Here is a 20,589-nt window from a genome sequence, read left to right as displayed (position 1 = left end):
ATGTGTAATATCCAGAGATGGAATTTAGCATAATCAGTTTGTGTTGGTAAGGGAAACTGATCTGATTGAGATAAGGGATTTATATTAGAACAGTGATTTCAATCCATGTGTGATATCCCTTAAAGGTGCCTCAAGAATGGACAAAGGATTACTTGGTTAAAAAGAAAGGGGAAAAGCTAGTCTTTAGCCAGAGAGGCTCTTGTTTTCATCAGTTTTATATATTGAGTATTGGGCTCGAAAAACAAGGTTGAAAATCCCTGTTTGGTGGTACAAGCTATTGGGTAGTTAGGGACATGAAAGTGAATCTTCAGTAATCCAAAGAAGATACTGATGATGATAAGAGTGAAGTGCAAGCCTTTCAGTGTTTAACCAGTTAACTGCCACGATATTTTGAATTTAATTTAAAAAGATCTGCCACCTGTGTCTGTAGATGCTTTTGGCGTACAGATGGTTAAGAGCAGTTCAGAGTCAAGATCAGGATCAGAATCTTGTCTGATGATGAGTACTGATTTAAAAACAGCAATGTGCTGTTAATGAATTTCTAGAATTGACCATATCTACAAAAGATTGATGAGACAATAACGATCCATAGAATTTGGGATTTGATTAATCTTGAGATTTAGGTATCTGCAGAGGCTTCATTATGGATATTGAAGTCTATAGGAATGATGGACTAGGACAAAACAATGTCAGATATTGGTGTCAGTTGGCTGAATATTAAGTGTTAGTAGATAATAGCAGCTTATGGTTTAAAAAAGTTGTTAAAGATGAGTAGCAAAATTTCAAAGTGATGAACTAGCCCAATAATTATAAAAAAATGAAATAGCCCACTAGTTAGAAATGGCAATACAGAATAAAGGTATTCTCCATGGTGATTTCTACCATTTAGTCAAGGGAGGGAATAAGGAATAGGAATGGGCTTTGCATCTATTGGGAAGACAACTAAAATGGATGAGCTACTCCTTGTAAAGAGATAAAATCAAGAAGTACAACAGTTTAGAGTGAAGATTATTTCTACAAAAAGAGTGTTTCTGAAAAGATAATACAATAAAGAAGCCTTACTAAGAGCACTTGATAGAAAGCAAAGAATAAGATTGGGGACTGAGGTTTAGAAATTTACATTAAAAGTAGAATATATAGCCTGGCTAGTGTGGCTTAGTGGTTGAGGGTTGACCCAGGAGGTCACAGTACTAGTATCGTTCCTGGTCAGGCACAGGTCTGGGTTTCGGGCACGATCCCCAGTAGGGGGCATGCAGGAGGCAGCCTATCAGTGATTCTCTTTCATCATTGATGTTTCTCTCTCTCTCTCTCTCTCTCTCTCTCTCTCTCTCTCTCTTTCTCTCCCTCTCTTCCTCTCCCTCTCTGAAATCAATAAAATACATTAAAAAGAAGGAAAAAAGTGCAATATATAGTGCAGAAGTTTAAAGTATGTTAGGCAGTAAAAAAAAAGTGAATAGAACAAAGAGATAAACAGAGGGGAACACAGGATTTTGATTTTTATAGAATTGGATAAGTTAAAAGGATTTCTAGGCACAGACACACTGGGATGAATGAAAATCGATAATCACACCTGTAAATCATTATATTTTTCCTGCATGTTTAGAAATGGTAAATTTAGGAACTCCCAGAAGCAAGCTAAGGTATTTTCTGCATGGAAGTTACCCTTTTACAGTCCTGCTTAGCCATTATAGGCTTCTGATGGAATTATGAGATTGCCCAAGGTAGGTAGGAAGAGGTAGGAAGACTAAAGGGCAAAATAACTCATATCTTAATACCATCCCTCACACAAATGAGAATGTGTACAGTTTTCATAATAATGTATTAAATTCTACAGCATATTTGTTGGGCATACTTTGATAAGCACTGAAAATACAAAAATGAATTAGATCTTGCACTCAAAAGAATCCAGAATGTATTGACTCAATTGAACCTAAAAATAACTTGGTTAATTTCTATTTTCTTTCATCCTAATATCCTTAAATGTATTTTATTTAGTGGTAGAAGATGATGAAGATGACTTTCCTACAACGCGTTCTGATGGAGACTTCTTGCATAATACCAATGGCAATAAGGAAAAATGTAAGTAGTACATTTTCCTCCCTCAGTTGGATAAAGTACACTTTCTAAAGTTACATAATCACTAATTATATAGCAAGAATAATTATCTAAATGACTTTTTGGCTATTTGTTTTATTTTATTAATCCTCATCTAAGGGTATTCTTTTTATTGGTTTTTAGAGAGAGTGGAAGGGATAGATGGAGGTGGGAGGAGAGAGAGAGTGAAAAACATCTGTGTGAGAGAGACACATCAATTGGTACCCCCAACTGTGGCCAGGGATAGAACTTGCAACCCTGCTACAAGTCTTTGACAGGGAATCAGACTCTAACCAGAGCCCTCAGTGAATAATTTTTTTAAAAGGAAATAAAAGTTTCTTGTGAAAAAAGACACATTCTTACTTTAAGTAATAATGGCTCCTAATTATCTAACAAAGACTCATTCTAAATTCCAGACAATGGCCCGCTTATTGCAGTGTTATTTGGTAGAATCATTTTCTAGAACTGAAAATGTTTCTTGGGGTTGAGGGGGGACTCCCTTTTTTTCTCTCCACTTGATAAACTGGTGTTGAAAAGTATATAATCAGTGTTATTAAAAGAAAATTATTGTAATAGCTCTGATTTTACGGCACAATTGTTTATAGACCAAGAACAAAGTGGTTTATTTCATATACCAGTTTATTGGTCCTTTTTTTTAAATTTTTTAATTTTTTTTTAAATTAAATCTTTATTGTTCAGATTATTACATTTGTTCCTCTTTTTTCCCCCCATAACTCCCCTCCTCCCAGTTCCCGCCCCACCATCCACCCTCACTCCCCACCCACTGTCCTCATCCATAGGTGCACGATTTTTGTCCAGTCTCTTCCCGCATCTCCCACACCTCTTTCCCCCCCAAGAATAGTCCATTCCCTTTCGATGTCCCTGATTCTATTATGATCACCAGATTATTTATTCACTTGATTCTTAGATTCACTTGTTGATAGATGTGTATTTGTTGTTCATAATTTGTATCTTTACCTTTTTCTTCTTCCTCTTCTTAAAGAGAACTAAGCTAAAAACAAATACCACATGGCATCACTCATATATAGAATCTTAAACACCAGAAACCTGTGATTAATAGTCAGTGTTCTGTTTTGACATGTCCTAATAAAAAGCTAGAGTGGATGCCTAAAATTTTTTAAAGTTACAAATAATACTTTGTGGGAAAAAATAAGTTAACTCTAATTGTGCTTATTTTTGCTGAAGTTATGAAAACTATGAAGTAATCTGTAGCTGTGTCATGTTTTCAAATAATTTTTAAAAACTGTTGTATGGGTGGCCCTGGCTGGTTTTGCTCAGTGGTTGGAGCATTGGCCCGTGGAATGAAGAGTCTTGGGTTCGATTACAGTCAGGGGCACATACCTCAGTTGCAGGCTCGGTCCCTGGTCCTGATAGAGCACCTGCAGAAAGCAACCAATCGATGTGTGTCTCTTTCATCAATGTTTCTTTCTTTGTTTCTCTCCCTCCCTCCCTCCACTCTCTCTAAAAATCAATTGAAAAAATATCCTCGGGTGAGGATTAAGAAAAAAATAAAAAAAAACTTTTACATGCATGGGAATACTTTTCTATTTCAAATATCATATGAGAATATTCCATCTGAATATTGGCACTAAAATGTAATGTTTCATCATGGCTCTCTACTTTTTACTTATAACCTAGCTCCCTCCCAGTTTTGCAAAATACTAGCTTATTACAAAGTTTTCTTATAACTTTGGACTACATTGTTGAACCTTATTAAATCATGTAGATTTATGTATTTTTATGGAATTAAACGTTTAATTTGGGAAGGTTTTTTCCCAGTTGCATTTTAATTTCACAATGAATCTGCCTAAATAGAAAAATATTTTGTTTGCATGTTGGAAAAATTATTGAAAGAAGTTGTAAAACTCACAGATCTAGTCTTCCATTCCACATAGTATACTCAACTACCACGCCTACATTTTGCAAAGGAGAATGGAAGCTTATTTCCTGTAGAAATTGTACTGAAGAGTTACAGATTCAGGAATACCTGGCACAGCAAAAGATAGGTTTATCAGTCTATCGATAAAGTGATTAAGTGGAAATGTACCTATTGATTATTGAAATCTAAGAGTATTACTATTCTGCTTATCTCCAAGAAATCTGGTAGCCAGGGACTAAATGTAAGTTTACATACTGAAAGATGCAATCCCTAGCTCCCTTCTCTAACCCTGTTTGCAGAATGCCTGTCAACCAGACATATATTTTCTGATACAAAGTTAAAAACTCTGGAGACATTGAATGGACAGAGAGAAAGACTTGTAAATAGAGATTTTCAAGGGCCCATTATGAAAAAGCTGTCTCACTATCAGGTCACCCTTTGATGAATTCCACTAGTGAAAATAAACTGCTATTGCATACAGGGTTTACAGGTCATAACTATAAGTACTATGTATAATCTGATAAAATAAGTGGAACATGTAATCTTTAAATCTGATACTATTGATCATAGTTTGGAATTAGACTATATAAATCATCTCTTAAATAGTGACAGGGTCTTGGTGCTAGGATTCTGGAAACATTGGCTACAAGATAATTGAATCTTCATATAATTATAATAAGTCTCATCATTAAAGCCATCATTAAGAATTAGGTCTAAATCACATATTGTGGTATTGAGTATGCTAAAGTCTTAAAAATTTAGAACTAGCTAGTAAACATTACAAAAATAGGATTTTACGGAGTGGGAGAGGGAGAGGTGGTAGAATAGAGCACGAGTAAAACTACCAACGATTCTAACCTGAAAAAAAAGGCAAAGGAATTTACCTTTAGATTAGATCAGAGGAGAAGTTTTTGGATAAGCGAACACCTTCCTTAGTTAAAGACCTCAAGAATTCTGGGTCATGGTTGAAGCACTGTTCCCTAAATTTTCAATGAACAAATTTCTTGTTTACTTCTAATGTAAATTTTCTTGTTATATTCTATATCATCTTAAGTTATGTTTCTAGAAACAAAGAGAAAATTTTTATGAGGATATAAAGGTCAATCCATCAAAAAGATACAACAGTTATACACATAATTGCATGTAACAGTAGAGCCCCAAAATATATGAAGCAAAAACTATCCAAATTGAAAAGAGAAAAAAAGACAATTCAGTATTAATAGTTTGAGACTTCAGTACCCAACTTTCAATAATGGACAGAACAAATAGGAAGATAACAAGGAAATAAATTACTTGAGTAGTATAAACAGAAAGACCTAGTAGACATCTACAGAACACTTCACCCAACAATAGAATATGTATTCTTCCCAATAGCATATGAACCTTAGGCTAGACCTATGCTTGGCCATAAAACAAGGTTTAATTAATATAAAGGATTGAAATCCTACAATGTCCTCCAAACACATTGGACTGAAATTTGAAATCATTAACAAATTTGGGAAATTCACAAATATGTAGAAATTACCACACTCATAAATAACCAGTGGATAAAAGAAGAAGTCACAAAGGAAATTAGAAAGTACTGTGAGGTGAATGAAAGCAAAAATACACCACACCAGAATTAAAGGCTGCAGCTGAAGTACTACTTAGAGGGAACTCTGTAGCTGGAAAACCTTTATTATGAAATAAGAAAGAAAATAAAAAAGACAATACAGAATTTCAGTGAAATTATAAGTTGGTTCTTTGAAAAGAACAAAACTGATAAACCTTTAGCTAAATTGATAAAGATAAAAGGGAGAAGAATCAAATTACTAAAATCAGAAATGAAAGGGAGGACATTACTACTGACTTTACAGAAACACAAAGGATTATAGGTGAATGCTATGAACAAATATATGCCAACAAATACAATAACTTAAACAAAATGGTCTAACGTCCTAAAAAGACAAAAATTATTGAAACTGACTTAAGAAGACATAGAAAATGCAAATAGACCAATAATAAATAAATAGATCCATTAGTAACCAAACATTTAAAGAAGACTTAATACCAGTTCTTCACAAATCCTTTCCAAAAATAAAATTGGAGGCCAGTTTTACCTTGATTCCAAAGCCAGAAAAAGGTACTACAAGAAAACTGCAGATCAATATCTCATATGAATATAGCTACAAATCATCAATAAAATACTGTTAAATGTAGCAACATATAAAAACACTATGACCAGATGGGATTTATCACAGAATGCAAGGTTAGTTTACATTCTTAAAAATCAAGTAATGTAATAATCCTATCAATAAAATAAAGGCCAAGACCAGTGATCATCTCAGTAGATGCTGAAAATCATTGGACAGAATCTTTATCTTTCATGATAAAAACAAATAGGAATGAATACCCTGATAAAAAGTTATCTATGAAAAACCCACAATTAACATTACACTTCATGGTGAAAGACTAAATGCTTTCCTTCTAAGATCAAGAACAAGACAAGTGCATTCATTCTTTTTTATTGTTATTTTATATTGATTGATTTGAGAGAGTAAGGGAGAGAGAGAAAAAAACATCCATTTGTTGTTACAATTATTTATGCATTCATTGGTTGATTCGTTTTTGTGCCCTGACTGGGGATTAAACCCCCAACCTTGACATAATGGGGACAACACTCTCTAAACAACTGAGCTACCCAGCCAGGGCAGCATTTTATTCTTGCCGCTTTTGAACATTGTAATTGTATTAGAGGCTCTAGACAGAACAACTGGCAAGAAAAAGAAAGAAAAGACATCCAAATTTAAAAAGAATAATTAAAACTCTATCTATTTGAAGATGCCATTAACTTGTATAGAGAAAAGTTATAAGGAATCCACTTAAAAATATTAGAGGTAATAAATTCAACAAGATTCTAGGGTATAAAATCAATATAAAAAATCAGTTATATTTTTATACACTAGCCATGAACAATGTGAAAATTAAGTTCAGCAACCAATTTCATTTATAATAGCATTAAAAAGAGTTAAGTACTTAGGAATAAATTTAACGAAAGAAGCACAAACTTTCCATTCTGAAGGTAACAAAGCAATGTGAAAAACTGAATAAGATCTAAATAAATGGAAAGATATCTCATGTTCGTGGATCAGAAAACTTAATATTGTTAAGAATTCAGTATTCCCCATATTGCCCTATAGATTTAATGCAGCCCTTACCAAAATACCAAGTAGGATTTTTGCAGAAATGGACAAGCTGATCCTATGATCCATATGGAAATGCAGATGACCTGGACTAGCTAAAATAGTCTTAAAAAAGAAAGTTGGAGGACTTACACTTTTGATTTCATAACTTAGTACAGATCCAACAGTGAGGTAAGGTATTGGCATAAGGAGAAAAGACATAGACCAGTGGAATTGAATTGAGAGTCCAAAAGTAAACTCTTACATTCTTCTTTTTTTAAAAAAAAATTTTTTTATTAATTTCAGAGAGGAAGGAAGAGGCGGAGAGAGAGAGAAACATCAATGATGAGAGAGAATCATTGATTAGCTGCCTCTTGCACGCTCCCCACTGAGGATCGAGCCCGCAATCTGAGCATGTGCCCTTGACCAGAATCAAACCTGGGACCCTTTAGTCTGCAGGTCGACACTCAATCCACTGAGCCAAACTGGCTAGGGCAACCCTTACATTCTTGTAAAAAACAAGTAAATAAGTTTTTTATAAGAATGCTAAGACAATTCAATGAGGAAAAATAGTTTTCAAGTGATGCTTGGCAGCTGGATATCCATACAGGAAAATAATGAAGTTTAACCCCCTACTTCACACCAAATACAAAAATTAACTCAAAATGAATTTAAGAGCTAATACTATAAAGATCTTCAAGTAAATATAAGAATAAATTGTAATGACCTTGGCTAAGTCATAGGCTTCTTAGATAAGACAACAAAAGTTAAAAGTGAAAAAGAAATGTATAAATTGACCTTTATCTTTGCTTCAAAAGTCACCATCAAAAACTGAAAAAAATAACCCATAAAATGGGAGAAAACATTTTCTAGTTACATGTCTGATAAGGGATTTGTATCTAAAATATATAAAGAACTCTTAATGAATTGATGGTAGAACAATACCAGAGTTTTAAAATGGATAAAACATCTGAATAGACATTTCTCCGAAGAAGATATACAAATGGCCAATAAGCACATGAATAGGCCCTCAACATCATTAGTGGTAGGATAATGCAACAGGAAGAACCCATTATTACAATTGCACACATGGTCTTATTTAGGACACAGATGACTTTAATCTAAGTTATTAATAAAAAACGGTAGTTTATAATATTTACAGCTTTGTTGAGATAATTAACATACAATAAACTGCACTTATTTCGGTGTACAATATGGCAAGTTTTGATGTTATGATATCATCACCACAATCAAGATCATGTCCATCACCTTCAAAAAGTTTCTTCCATCCCCTTTGTTAACCCCCTCTCTTCCCAAACAACCACTGATCTCTTTTCTATCACTGTAGGTTAGTTTGCATTTTCTAGAATTTAATACAAATGGACTTACACAGTTTGTGGTGGGTTTTGGCCTGGCTTCTTTTTTAGTTTGAGGTTCATCACTGTTATCACATGTATCAGTATATGATTTCTTTTTATTGTTTTTGGGTTTTTTATTGATTTTTTTACACAGAGGAAGGGAGAGGGATAGAGAGTTAGAAACATCGATGAGAGAGTAACATCGATCAGCTGCCTCCTGCACACCCCCTCCTGGGGATGTGCCTGCAACCAAGGTACATGCCCTTGACTGGAATCGAACCTGGGACCTTTCAGTCCACAGGCCGAGGCTTTATCCACTGAACCAAACCAGTTAGGGCTATTTGTTTTATTGGGGAGTAATATTTCCTTGTGTTGATACACCACAATTTGTGTATTCACTCATCTTTTGATGGACATTTGGTTTGATTATAGTTTTTGGCTATTATACATAACACTGCTGTGAACATTCATGTCAAGTCTTTTCATCGACATATATTTTATTTATTTGGGGTAAATACTTAGGAGTGGAATTGCTAAATCATGTGGTAGGAGTACATTTAACTTTTCAAGAAACTGCTGAAGTCTATTTCACCTGCCATATATGAGAATCCCAATTTCTCCAAATCCTGACCAACACTTGGCATGGTCAGTCTTTTTAAATTTTAGTTTTCTAATAGGTGTATAGTGGTATCCCTCTGTGGTTTTTAACTAGCATTTCCCTAGTAACTAATGGTATTGAGCATCTTTGCATGTGTTTATTTGCCATCCTCTCTCTTCCTTGGTGAAGTGTGTATTTTAATCTTTTGTTCAGTTTTTTTATTAGATTATATATATTTTCTTACTGTTGAGTTCTGGAGGTTATAATATACTATATTATAGTATAGGCTATGTTAATGTTTTATATTAATGTATATTCTATACATATCTATATAGAATACAAGTCCTTTATCAGACATAGGCTTTACAAAGATTTTCTCCCAGTTAAGGTGTACAATGTAATGATTTGGTATAGATAGCAAAATGATTACTGTGGGGGAAAACTAATTAACATCATCTCACATAGTTATCTTTTTTGGTAATGAAACCATCTGAAATCTGTCTGAACAAATTTCTAGTATTCAATTCAGTATATTAACTATAGCCATGTTATATATTAGATAACTAGATTTATTAATTGCATATAACTGCAATTTGTATTCTTTTAACCATGCTTTGAGCAGAAATTTTAAACTTTGATGAAGTAGTTTATTAATTTGTTCTTTTATAGATTATACATTTACTGTCATATCTACATATGAGGTTTTAAAGTTGGAAGTACCATTTCACTTATGAGTTCTATTGCAGTGGTTTCTTATTAGCTAATAGTATAAGATAGTATGTTCTCCTGTTTGCATCTTGTGAGTTTTAAAATTTTTTCTCGTTTCATTCAAAGCTAACTCTGAATTAATATTATGAAATGTAAACATAAAAAACTATTTAGCCTAGCTGGTGTGGCTCAGTAGTTGAGAATCCACCTATGTGAGCCAGGAAGTCATGGTTCCATTCCTGGTCAAGGCACATGCCGGGATTGCGGGCTTGATCCTCAATGTGGAGCATGCAGGAGGCAGCTAACCGTGATTCTCTCTCATCATTGATGTTTCTGTCTCTCCCTCTCCCTTCTCTCTGAAATCAATAACAATATATTTTTTTAAAATTATTTAATGTGTGCATTGGTCTTGCCATAATTAGGTCCTGCAAACTGTCAGAGTGTTATTATTAAAGTACTAGAGGTCTGGTGCACGAAATTTGTGCACTTGGGGTGAGTCCCTCAGCCTGGCCTGCACCCTCTCGCAGACCAGGAGCCCTTGGGATATGTCCAACTGATGGTTTGGACCCACTCCCCACCATCAGTCAAACATCCTTAGCGTTGCCGAAGCCGGTTTGGCTCAGTGGATAGAGCGTTGGCCTGCGGACTGAAGGGTCCCGGGTTCGATTCCGGTCAGGGGCATGTGCCTGGGTTGCGGGCACATCCCCAGTGGGGGATGTGCGGGAGGCGGCTGATCGATGTCTCTCTCTCATCGATGTTTCTGACTCTCTATCTCTCTCCCTTCTTCTCTGTAAAAAATCAACAAAATATATTAAAAAAAAAACCAAACCATCCTTAGCGTTGCTGCAGAGGCGGGAGAGGTTCCTGCCACTGCCGCTGTACTCACCAACTGTGAGCCCAACTTCTGGCTGATCGGCGCTCCCCCTATGGGAGCGCACTGACCACCAGGGGACAGCTCCTGGTGATGAGTGAATGTCATAGCAACCGGTTGTTCTGCCATTAGGTCGATTTACATATTAACCTTTTATTATATAGCCTTTTATTATATCATGTACTCAGGGGAGGGGGATCCCTCAGCCCAGATTGCAAGAGGGCGCAGGCCAGGCCAAGGGACCCCACCAGTGCAGGATTGGGGCCGGGGAAGGACGTGGGAAGTTGGCCAACTGGGAGGGACCGCAGGAGGGCTCTAGGGCGTGTCCAGCCCCTCTTGCTCAGTCCCAATTGGCTGGACCCCAGCAGCAAGCTAACCTGATCAGGGCCTCTGCCCCCTGGTCAGCCAGTTGACAGTCTGCCCCCCTGGTGGTCAGTGCACACCATAGTAACTGGTCGACAGGTTGTCTGCCCCCTCGTGGTCAGTGCATGTCATAGCAAGCAGTTGAGCTGCCTTAGTATATCATTAGCATATTATGCTTTGATTGGTTTGGTTCTACCATTCAGTCTATTTGCATATTACCCTTTTTATTAGATAGGACTAGAGGCCTGGTGCATGGATTCCTGCACTGGGAGGGTCGTTCAGTCTAGCCTGCACCCTCTTGCAACCCGGGACCCCTCGGGGGATTTTGGACTGCCGGTTTCGGCCCGAGGGATGTAGTAGTGTGTGAAGCGGCAGGCAGCCAGGGAGGAGCCTGAGCCTGGGGCCGGGCACCATACGCTCCCGCTCATCCTGGCCCTGCTGCACCTGCCACTGCCTGGTAGCACTGCCGCAGAGGCAGGAGAGGCTCACGCTGCTGCAGCTGTGCTCTCCAACTGTGAGCCCAGCGTCTGGCACCCATCTGTCAGCTGAGCAGAGCTCCCACTGTGGGAGCACACTGACAACCAGGGGGCAGCTCCTGTGTTGAGCTGTGTGCACATCATATAGCAACTTGTCAAACGGTCAACCGGTCGTTTAGAGCTTTGTATATGTTCTCCTACTACTTTATTCACTAAATGCAGCACAGCAAATAGATTTCAGGAAATAGAATCCAGAAAAAAGGACTTGAAAGTACATATGCTGCCACAAGCTTCTTTGCTGATGGAGTATGAATGGAAATTTTTAAATGTTAGCCAACAGAAAGGAAATTATATTCTGAAAGCCTGCTCTGATTTGCTAGGGTTTTGTTTGTTTGTTTGTTACTTTATATTTTAGAGAGAGGAAGAGGGGGAGAAAGAGAGATATATCATTGATCAGTTGCCTCCTACAGATGCCCCAACCAGGGATGGAATCTGCAGCCTGGGCATATACCCTGACTGGAAATAGAATCTGCACTTTTTGGTATATGGCACAGTACTCCAACCAACTAAGTCACACTGGCCAGGGCTGATTTGCTAGTTTTCTAAACAAGTTTTAATTTTAAATTGTGAAGGATTATTTTTCCATTAGAAAGATTTTCAGTGGAAAACTGTCTTTTTTAGTATTTCCACAGGTAACACCGAAAGGAATTAATGGTATAGACTTTAAAGGGGAGGCAATAACTTTTAAAGCAACTACTGCTGGAATCCTTGCTACACTTTCTCATTGTATTGAACTAATGGTAAAACGTGAGGAGAGCTGGCAAAAGAGAATGGATAAGGTAAGACTATTTTTCTTTCTGTTAAATTATAATCATTTAAGTTTTATATATGGATTGAATATTTAAACCAAACTAACTTGTTAGGGAAAAATGCATTGGAGTTGATAGAAGTAGTGGGTATACTTCTGAAACTTTGCAGGCATCTTAACCTCATTTTCCTAATGAGATTCACCAGTTAAATATTCAGTAACTGTACAATATACATTCTTGATTAATAACATTTTTGTAATAATAGCAATGCTTTATTGGAAGTGATAAGCCATTTAATATTACCCAGCTTTATTGTATGACATATGAAACTGCATTTAAGCTGTATAAACTAACATAAACACAAATTTATAAAGTTAAATATTAACTTATTGCATTTATAACTATGTATTTTCCAAGGTCATTGAGATATCATTCAACATACATTATATTATTCATTAAACATTTGCTTACTGTTCACCTTTTTGACCTTTGTTTAAATTGCAACACTGATAATATTACAATATGAATACTTAGTTTCTAGTGTAAAGTACGGCTTAGTGAATTTGTTTAGTATTTCTGTTTATAATTCAACATCAATAAAATAGTAAAATGTTAGAACTGAAACATGCCACCATTTTATAGAAGAAGAATTGTGCCCCAGAGACTTCTCCAGAGGTATTAAGTAGCAGAATTAGAAGAATTTTACTATTTTCTGTATTTCAGCTCTGGATACTAGGCTAGACATCAGTCAGAATCTTTTGTTGTTGTTGTTGTTGTTTTGTGGGGGGTTTTCATTAATCCTCACCCGAGGATATTTTTCCCATTGATTTTTTTTTTTTTTTTTTTTTTTTTTTTTTGCGTGACTGGAAGGGAGGGGGAGACACAGAGTGAGAGAAACATTGATATGAAAGAGACACATTGATTGGTTGCAAGCCTGCAGCTGAGGCCTATGACCGGAAGAGAAACTGAGACCCTTCAGTCCAAGGTCTGACACTGTAACCACAGAGCCAAACTGGCTAGGGCCAGTCAGAATCTTCTTCGTCAGTGAGTCATATTGCTTGTAGAATTTGAAGGTCTTAACAATTAAAGCAGGACACTAGGAAAGCAATGTCAACACTGATGTAATGGCAGAATGGCCATACGATTTGAATATCACTGTGTATTTAAAACGGTCCCCATGTTTAGACGAAAAGAGAATTGTTCAGAATTCTCAAGTGAAGTAGCCATATTGACTGACAAAATATGTATCTTTTAAAAACAGGCAATAAAAACGTCCATTTAAGGTACAACCACTTCATTATTATTCAGGAGTCAAACTATTCTACATTGAAAGATTTCAACTCTATACCAATGTGGATCAAATTGAATTTTTAGAAGATTCCCTGTGCACACAAAAAATAATGTATTGAGAAAACAGGAGAACCCCTTAAATCTATTAGACTAATGGTTCAAGAGAATCATTCAACTCATCTAGACTAGTTTAAAACTTTTTTCTTTAGTCTCTTTAACCTTCACTAAGGAATTATCATATCTAACCACACTGCCTAAAAACATTCTATTCATTTAAGATGTTTGCTTACATTAGTAGACTCACATATGTGTAATTTCGCATGCTTTTTCACTTTTCCCTAAGTCTTTTTAATATTGCTGAGCTTTGTGGTTTGGTTTGGATCATTTTTTAAGATATGTTAATACATATAGTGAACTACACTAATCTTAAGTGTACTGCTTAATGATTTTTGTACATTTGTATATACCCCTGTAGCCACCAGTCAGATCAACATACAGAAAGAACTTTTATAGCACAAGGTTCCTTCATTCCCCTACCATGACCTTAAGAGGTGACCACAATTCTAACTTACATGATCATTGATTAGTTTTGTCTGTTCGTGAACATCATAAATGAAATCATACAGTATACACTCTTGTTTCTGTCTTTTTTCTCCCTTAACATGACTTGAGATTCATGTTGTTACATCTAGTGGTAGTTTATGCTTTTTTATTATTGTATAGTATTTCATTGTGTGATGAATTTTCATTGTTTGACTTTGATTATTTTTCCTATTGATAGAAGTTTAGGATTTTATATTTTTATTATTATGAATAAAGTTTCTGGGAACATTCTTGTACATATTTTTTGGTGGACATATGCACTCATTTCTCTTGGGCATATACCTGGGAATACAATTGTTAATTCATGGGGGTATATGCTTAGCTTCAGTGGATATTGACAATTTTCTAAAGTGGTTATATCAGTTTAAACTCCCACCAGCAATAGATGAGAATTCCTGTTGCTGTTCACCCTTGTCCGCACATAATATTGTCAGTTTTGGGTGGGTGTTTTATTTTGATTTTTCACTTGCTTTCTTTTGAAAATAGGAAATGGAGAAAAGAAGAAGAATAGAGGAAGCATACAAAAATGCCATGGTAGAACTTAAGAAAAAATCCCACTTTGGAGGACCTGATTATGAGGTATGAAGTTACATTTTGATCTTAGAAAGGAAAACACATAGGCATGCCTATCACAAAAGTGATTAATTTTATATTATACTTTTGTAGCCTTTAAAGGTTCTAAATATATAATTCTTTTATGTTTATTTTAATTAAATATATATATCATAATATATAAATGCTAGGCTTACTTTGAAATAGAATTTTTGGTATTGCCTACAAAGTTTAGTATAGGCTTTAAAAGGCTTATTATTTTGCCTGTCCACTGTATAAGACAAGTGTTAATCTCCCCTGTGAAGATGATAATTTTTAATGTTTATCTTCTAACTCACTTTTTTAAATAAAAGCAACTTATGGAGGGAAAGCCTGAATACTTTATACAGACAAAAGATTTTAGTTTGTGCAATATACTATGATGTCTTATCCACAGTAGAGCATGAACTATTATAATTACTTTGCCTTTATGTTTGGAATGTGTGAAACCAACTTCTTTCCTCATTTTTTTTTATTGAGCAATTAATAAAATCTTCCTTCCATATACATGCATAATTAAAATTTTATAAACTATTTTTCATCACGTTTTTATAGAAAAATATATAAGAAATATATATATAGTAATTGTCATTAACATTGTTGATATTCCTGAAATGAACATTTTTTTATTACTTTTTTATCCTCACCTGAGGATATGTTTTTGTTTGTTTGTTTTTTAGTTTTTATTGTTTTTTAGATAGAAAAGAAGTGGGGAAAGAGAGAGAACATCGATGTGAAAAAGAAGCATCAATCGGTTGACTCCCATACATGCCCCAACAGGGAATCAAACCCACAACCTAGGTTTGTGCCCTGACTGAGAATTGAACCCATAGCCTTTTGGTGTGCAGGTTGATGCTCCAGTCAACTAAGCCAACCAGCCAGGGTAAAATGAAAATTTTTTAAATAGAGTGTCAAGGAGTACCATTGAGATAGAGGTAGGATTATAAAATAGTTATAGTTAGCCCTGTTGGTATGCTTCAATGGTTGAGCATCAATCCATGAACCAGGAGGTCACTGTAGTTCGATTCCTAGTCAGTACACATGCCCGGGTTGCAGGCTCAGTCCCAGGTGGGCGGCATGCAGGAGGCAACCTATCAATGATTCTCTCTCATCATTGATGTTTCTATCTCTTTTCCTCTCCCTTCTTTCTGAAATCAGTAAAAAATACATATATTTTAAAATAATTATAGTTAGACTATATTTAAGAAAATAGAAGAAAAAAATCTTGCCAATTTTATTCTAGAAGGGAATAAAAAAACTGATATTGACTGAGTATTTCTTACGTTGGAACTGATTGAGAAAAAAAGTTTTTATTAACTATATTTAATGTTGAAATTGATTAAAGAAAAAAACTCAGCTGCTATTGACTAAATATTTTTTATGCTGGAATTGATTTCCAAATGTAGAAATCATGATCATGAGACTTGAGCTGTAATATTTTTTAATTATTAAGCTGTCAATTCATTTCTTCTAGAATGTATAAAAGTTATATAATTAGCTATTCTCTGGGGCTTTAATAAACTAAATTACTGAAATATAAGCTATTATAATTTTAGTTTTTATTCTGATGCTAAGCATATTGTTTTGCCATTTTAGGTTACCTTATTTTTTTATATTATAAATAAAATAAATGTTTCTTATATGAAGATTATAGAAAAATACACAAAAAGCCCATTTTTTTTAATTTATCAATATATGGTACTAATTTATTTCCTTCCAGCAATATATAAGTATAGTTATATACTTCCACTTCTGTCAAACCAGTTTTCTTTCAGGGAATAAGAGTGGGATGGAAGGAGAGGCCTTGTGCTAGGTATATATGTTTACTAGTTTCAAATCTAAAAAAATTGCTTTATTTATTGATGTAATTGATTTAGGCTTTTCTAAAGAAATGTTTATTGGTCACTTAAAATTTGCTCTATAAAAGTTTTATGCTTTTATGTAATCTCTCAGTCTTTTGATACACTTAGCTCTATATTTGATATCATGTTTAAAAAGCATTCTCAAATAATTATCTGTATTTCCTTTTTTCCTTTTTTAATGGTCTTTTCTAAATATATTGCTAATATACCTGGATTTTTAAAAAGTATGGTATAATATGGTAATCTTTTATTCTAATGGTGTTGTTGAATAAATCATTCTTTTCTACTCCTGTATTGCCCTCTTTTAATGAAGAACATGGGTAAGGGTTCTTCAGCCTTTTCTCACCACCTCCTTATGATATGAAGTTAAATATGCAATTTTTAAATAAACTAGGGCCTGTTTTTATGTTTTCCTCCTTGCTTTTAGAGCAGTGATGGTGAACCTTTTGAGCTCGGCGTGTCAGCATTTTGAAAAACCCTAACTTAACTCTGGTGCCATGTCACATATAGAAATTTTTTGATATTTGCAACCATCGTAAAACAAAGATTTATATTTTTGATATTTTTTTATATATTTAAATGCCGTTTAACAAAGAAAAATCAACCAAAAAAACGAGTTCACGTGTCACCTCTGACACGCGTGTCATATGTTCGCCATCACTGTTTTAGAGTCTTGAACCATCTATAATGTGTCAGTACTATGCTTGCTTGGATTTTAAAATGACACTAATTCAAAATGTGACTTTATTTTGGTTCTTATTCAACATTTATGATGTTTTTATTATTGAACAAAGTTTAAATGTTTGTCATCTATAGCCTCAGAAATTACTTTATAATCTTAAATCCATTCCTTAAGACTTATAGCACAAGGCACTGTGCTAGGTGTGGGGTGGGGTGAGATTGCAAGGAACAAGGCAGACAAGGATCCTGCCTGAGGGCCCCTCCTGAGTATATGTTAATGGTAATATAGACTAAGTAGCAGGCAAATAGAATAATATTTATTATAAAGCACTTTTAACAGTGTGGGCATGGCTTCCTAAAGGAAACAGCATCTTAGCTGAAACCTTAAGAATAAGTAGGTTGAGTAGATGTCAACCAGGCAAATAGCCTAGAAAGAGCGTTGCTTGTAGGGGCTTAGAAGAAAAGAAAACATTTGGAGACCCAAAGCAAGAGAAAGCATTTTGCCCCAGAGTAAGTTACCAATGGAGCAGGGAGCCCAATGAGAGGAGGGAGGGATAAAAAGGTCTGAGAACAGTGCAGATCCTCAGGAATGGGTTTTAAGCAAATTGGGTTTTCAGATTTACAGTTTAGAAAAATTATTCTTGCTTTCTACAGTGAAGAGAGAGGATTAAAGTTGAGAGTTGTGACAGGGACTTAGAGATTTTTTTCAGTATAACAGATAAGAATTGAATATAGTCTAAATTAGATAGGCTAGGAGAGTAAGAATAGATGTGGAAAAATGAGATATTTGGAAAGTAGAATTGAAGGGTGTGGTGATTGAATGAAGGAAAAGGGAGGAATCCAAGAACAGGCCCAGATTTCTGCCTTTGTCCTATTGGTGCACAGGTAGAGGAAGAACAGGTTTTAGACATGTTCCACATGAGTTGAGACAGTCATCTGAGGAGGTCTTACATATTATTAGATGTAAAGATCTAACACCACTTAGGAAAGGAATGGACAGGCTATGAATTTGGGAAATTATCAGATGATAACTGAACTCTTAGAAATGAATAAAAATGCTGTGGGAAAGCAAGTGTGGAATCCTAAGGAACACCCACATTTAAGGGATAGACAAAGGAGGAAGAGTCTGCATAGGAGCCCAAGAAGAGTGCTTAGTAGAGGGGAACTAGGAAGTTAGGAATCCAAAGGCAGAGATCCTTGCAAAGAGAGTCATTAGAAATGCTGCTCATAAGGCAAGTGAGGTCAAGACTGTGGAGTGTGTCCCATAGATTTAGCAACAAATAGCTCTTTTCCTTGGGAAGAAGGTGAAATAAAAGTGGGTTTTTTTAATTTGTTTTTTAATAAAAGAAATTTTATGCAATTAGTAAGTTCTCAGATTTACCATCAAAGGAAAAATGTACCTTTCTTATTTGCCCATTTCACTTATCAAAGTATTTTTTTTTAATTTTGTATTAAGTGTATTGGGTTGACATTGCTTAGTAACATTATATAGGTTTCAAGTGTACAGTTGTTTAATACATCATCTGTATATTACATGTGTGTTCACCACCCAAAAGCAGAACTTTTTAATCCTGAATTTCCCAATTGGGAGACTCCTGAGATGCTGACATGATTGCATAGGTTGAATGCGTATTATAATTTTTAATAGTGTAGATGTGGTTGTGATCAATAGAGTTTTCAAAAATCACAGAAAATATGTTCAGAGTAGATTTTGGATATTTTCTATTTTTCTCACATCAACAAAGACCAAAGTGATACTACTACTATTTAAGTGCCTTAGAAATGTCCTAACTGTATACAGGGAATCCTTCAGGATAGCCTCTAGAATGCTGTTACCGTTCTTCTGATTCAACAGGTTTAAATTCACTTAGTGATAATTCACTGAAGTATGCACTATTCTATGTGTATGTTGAAGTTGAATAAAAAGTTTCTGTGGATTTTTTTTTTCTTTTGAAACGAGCTATGAGAGAGTCCTCATAACTCCAAAAGAACTATTGCATTAAATCAAGATTCCTCATATGCCTGTGCCAGGGGGTTTTCTCCCACCCTTCCTGTGTAACCCCACCTTGTGAGAGGGATGGAATGATGTTGCTACATACTTTTTCATGGAGTAGTGAGGACGTTGGATTGTCAGTCTAACTAGTAAGATTATAGAGAGACCAACAATCATTCATGTGCCTTATTTTTATATTTAAAAATTTAGGAGCCCTAGACAGTTTGGGTCAATGGATAGAGCATTGGCCCACGGACTGAAGGATCCTGAGTTTGATTCTGGTCAAGGGCACATACCTCGCTTGCAAGCTCGATCTTGTATGGGAGGCAACTAAGCGATATATCTCACATCAATGTTTCTCTCTCTGTCTCTCCTGCATCCTTCCACTCTCTAAAAATCAATGAAAAAATATTCTCGGGTGAGGATTAAAAAAATTTGGGGGTGGGGGGGGTGGGGGGAGACTCTGCCCAGCTGGTTGAGCATCAATCCCTGTACCAAGAAGTCGCTGGTTCAATTTCCAGTCAGGTCACATGCCCTGGTTGCAGTCTTGGTCCCAGCAGGGGGCATGCAGGAGTCAGACAATCGATGTTGATATTTCTCTCACATCCATGTTTCTATCTCCCTCTCCCTTCCTGTATAAAATCAATAAAAACATATTTTTTAAAAAAAATTTAGGGAGACAGAGCTGCTTGAGACTGGGATCCTGGCCTCAGCACCACCCAGTCTGATCTCAGACGCACACCAGGACCCTGCAGCCACTGGGGACAGAGACCTGTGACCATAGCTACAGACCTGCGGACACCAAAAGTTCAGAAATCCCGCGGCAGATCTGTAACAGAGCCCAACCCCCCTTCCCGCAGGCTTGCGGGTAGCACCAGAGTAACTAACTGATAGACCCACCCTTGCCCGGGCCTCAGCACTGCAGAAACTTTAGCCTGGAAGTGCGCGATCACCTTGGAAGTGATCCTGCATAGGGCCGGGTTCAGGAGTCCTGGGCTGGGAGATCTGGTCCTGCTCGCACTGCCTGCTCCAGAATCCCTGGGCTGGGAGCAAGCACAGGAACCCCAGGAACTGATCCTACGCGCACTGCACTGCCAGCTTCTGAGCCCTGGGCTGGGAGCAAACGCACAAACCCCAGGAACTGATCCTACGCGCACTGCCGGCTTCTGAGCCCTGAGCTGGGAGCAATAGCGCGAAAACCCGGAATTTGTCCCGCATAGCACAAGCCCAC

At 36.0% G+C, this 20,589-nt stretch overlaps 1 protein-coding gene across 2 annotated transcripts in view; it reads left to right on the top strand.

The window, feature by feature from the left end:
* Window positions 1-20,589, top strand: part of COL4A3BP (collagen type IV alpha 3 binding protein) — a 102,681-nt gene that overhangs the window by 49,132 nt on the left and 32,960 nt on the right. For both annotated transcript variants that reach the window (XM_015571599.1, XM_015571598.1), the window contains exons 7-9: window positions 1,996-2,079; window positions 12,211-12,368; window positions 14,718-14,810. In XM_015571599.1, coding sequence (XP_015427085.1) covers window positions 1,996-2,079; window positions 12,211-12,368; window positions 14,718-14,810 — 335 coding nt within the window. The remainder of the gene's footprint in view (window positions 1-1,995; window positions 2,080-12,210; window positions 12,369-14,717; window positions 14,811-20,589) is intronic.

Source organism: Myotis davidii, unplaced genomic scaffold (assembly GCF_000327345.1).
Source record: "Myotis davidii unplaced genomic scaffold, ASM32734v1 scaffold44, whole genome shotgun sequence".
Classification (NCBI taxonomy): domain Eukaryota; kingdom Metazoa; phylum Chordata; class Mammalia; order Chiroptera; family Vespertilionidae; genus Myotis; species Myotis davidii.
Note: the sequence above shows the minus strand (reverse complement) of the source record. Positions and strands in the feature narration are given on the sequence as shown.